Source organism: Seriola lalandi, unplaced genomic scaffold (genome assembly GCF_002814215.2).
Source record: "Seriola lalandi dorsalis isolate HSWRI2012SDOR001 ecotype SW California unplaced genomic scaffold, Sedor1 jcf7180002054955, whole genome shotgun sequence".
Classification (NCBI taxonomy): Eukaryota; Metazoa; Chordata; class Actinopteri; order Carangiformes; family Carangidae; genus Seriola; species Seriola lalandi.
The window spans coordinates 228,516-230,116 of NW_019525506.1; the positions used below are offsets into that span (position 1 = coordinate 228,516).

General features: G+C 43.5%; 1 protein-coding gene across 1 annotated transcript in view; it reads right to left on the bottom strand.

The window, feature by feature from the left end:
* The window catches only part of LOC111645689 (GTPase IMAP family member 8-like), an 11,192-nt gene that overhangs the window by 4,669 nt on the left and 4,922 nt on the right, over positions 1–1,601 (bottom strand). The window contains exon 8 of the mRNA XM_087170654.1: positions 41–1,246. Coding sequence (XP_087026780.1) covers positions 41–1,246 — 1,206 coding nt within the window. The remainder of the gene's footprint in view (positions 1–40; positions 1,247–1,601) is intronic.

Sequence of the window (1,601 nt, forward strand, 5' to 3'; positions counted from 1 at the left end):
TTCTCTATTTCTGTTTTATATTTTCTGTCTATCTCTTTAAGTTTCTCTTCCTGCTCTCTTCTCATTCTGTCCTCTTCTTCTCTCTTGTTTTCAGATCTAACTCTCTCTCTCTCATATTCTTCTTGGAGCTTTCTAAGTCTTTGTTCCTCCCGTCGTCTCTGTTCATCTTCTTGTTTTCGTTTTTCCCACCACTCATTTCGTTCCTTCTCCCAGTCCTCCTGTTGTGTTTTCATCACCTCTTTAGTCTCCTTCAGCTTTCTGTCAAAGATTTCCTTTGATTCTGCTTCAGATCTTATTTTGCTCTCCAGGTCTTTAATTTTTTGTTCCCACTCCTGTCGTTGAGTTTCTTCCTGTTGTTTCTTCTTCCTGTCTTCTTCTTCTCTCTTCTCCTGTTCTTTCTGTGTCTGCTCACGCTCCTTCTTTATCTTCTCCTCCATTTCCTTGAGTTGTTTGTTTTTCAGTTTTCTATCTTGTTTAATTTCCACTCTCTGTTCTTCCATTGTTTTTTTCATGACTTCCTTTTCTTCCTCATGTTTTCTTTCTAGTTCCTCTCTCTCTCTCTTCATCTCTTCTTTCTCCTTCAGGATCCTCTCCACTTCTTTCTGTATCGCTGCTTCAGCCTCTTGCATCATCTCATTAGTGTAGAATCTGCCTCCATTTCTCTTCAGCATGGTGTCGATCCTGTTTATCAGCTCACTGACTTGTCTGTGGTTTTGTTCATCATAGTTGTTAAACACATGGTATCTTCCTCCACAGTCAGAGATCAGCTTCTTGAAGGAATCGTCACATTTATTTTTGATGTATTCTTCAATCGACAGCTTCTCGTGCTGAAGTGAATCTCCTCTTGTGAAAAGAATGATGGTGAACGACTCAGAATTCTTCCCAAAGACTTCCTTGATGAGTTTCAGCGTCTCCTTCTCCTCTGGTGTGAATGTGCCGATCTGTAACACCAGCAGGAAGACATGTGGTCCTGGAGCCAGAAGACTGATGCACTTCACCATCTCCTCATTCACCTCTTCATGAGTCAAGGTCGTGTCAAACAGACCAGGAGTGTCGACCACAACAACAGGACGACCGTCCACTTCACCCTGTGCTTTCTGACAAAACTTGGTGACTGATGTTTGACTCAGTGCAGATTTGAACTCCTCTCTTCCCAGAATGGTGTTTCCTGAAGAACTCTTTCCACTTCCAGTCTTTCCTATCAGCACGATCCTGAGACGCTCTGGACTCTGAGTCTCATCGTCACCTGTGAAATGAGAAGACGTGGAGTTACTTTAAGTGCTGACAGTTCGAACTCTACACAGACTGCAAGATACCGTGCGTTCAGAGAGTGTTTAGATCCCTTTCATTTCCACCAGGCTCCTGCTCACAGTGATTGATGGAGAGACAAAACTTCCACGACTGAGAACCATTCTGAAGCTGTGCCTGATATTCCTACCCAGTGCCTCAGTCTGTCATGATCTGCTCCTGTGTGACTTTCTGTTATTTCCTCATGCAGTGATGCTCATGGGCCAGACTGCCAACTGCATACACCAACTGATATATACACATGCTCTCTCTCACACACACACACACACACACACACACACACACACACACAC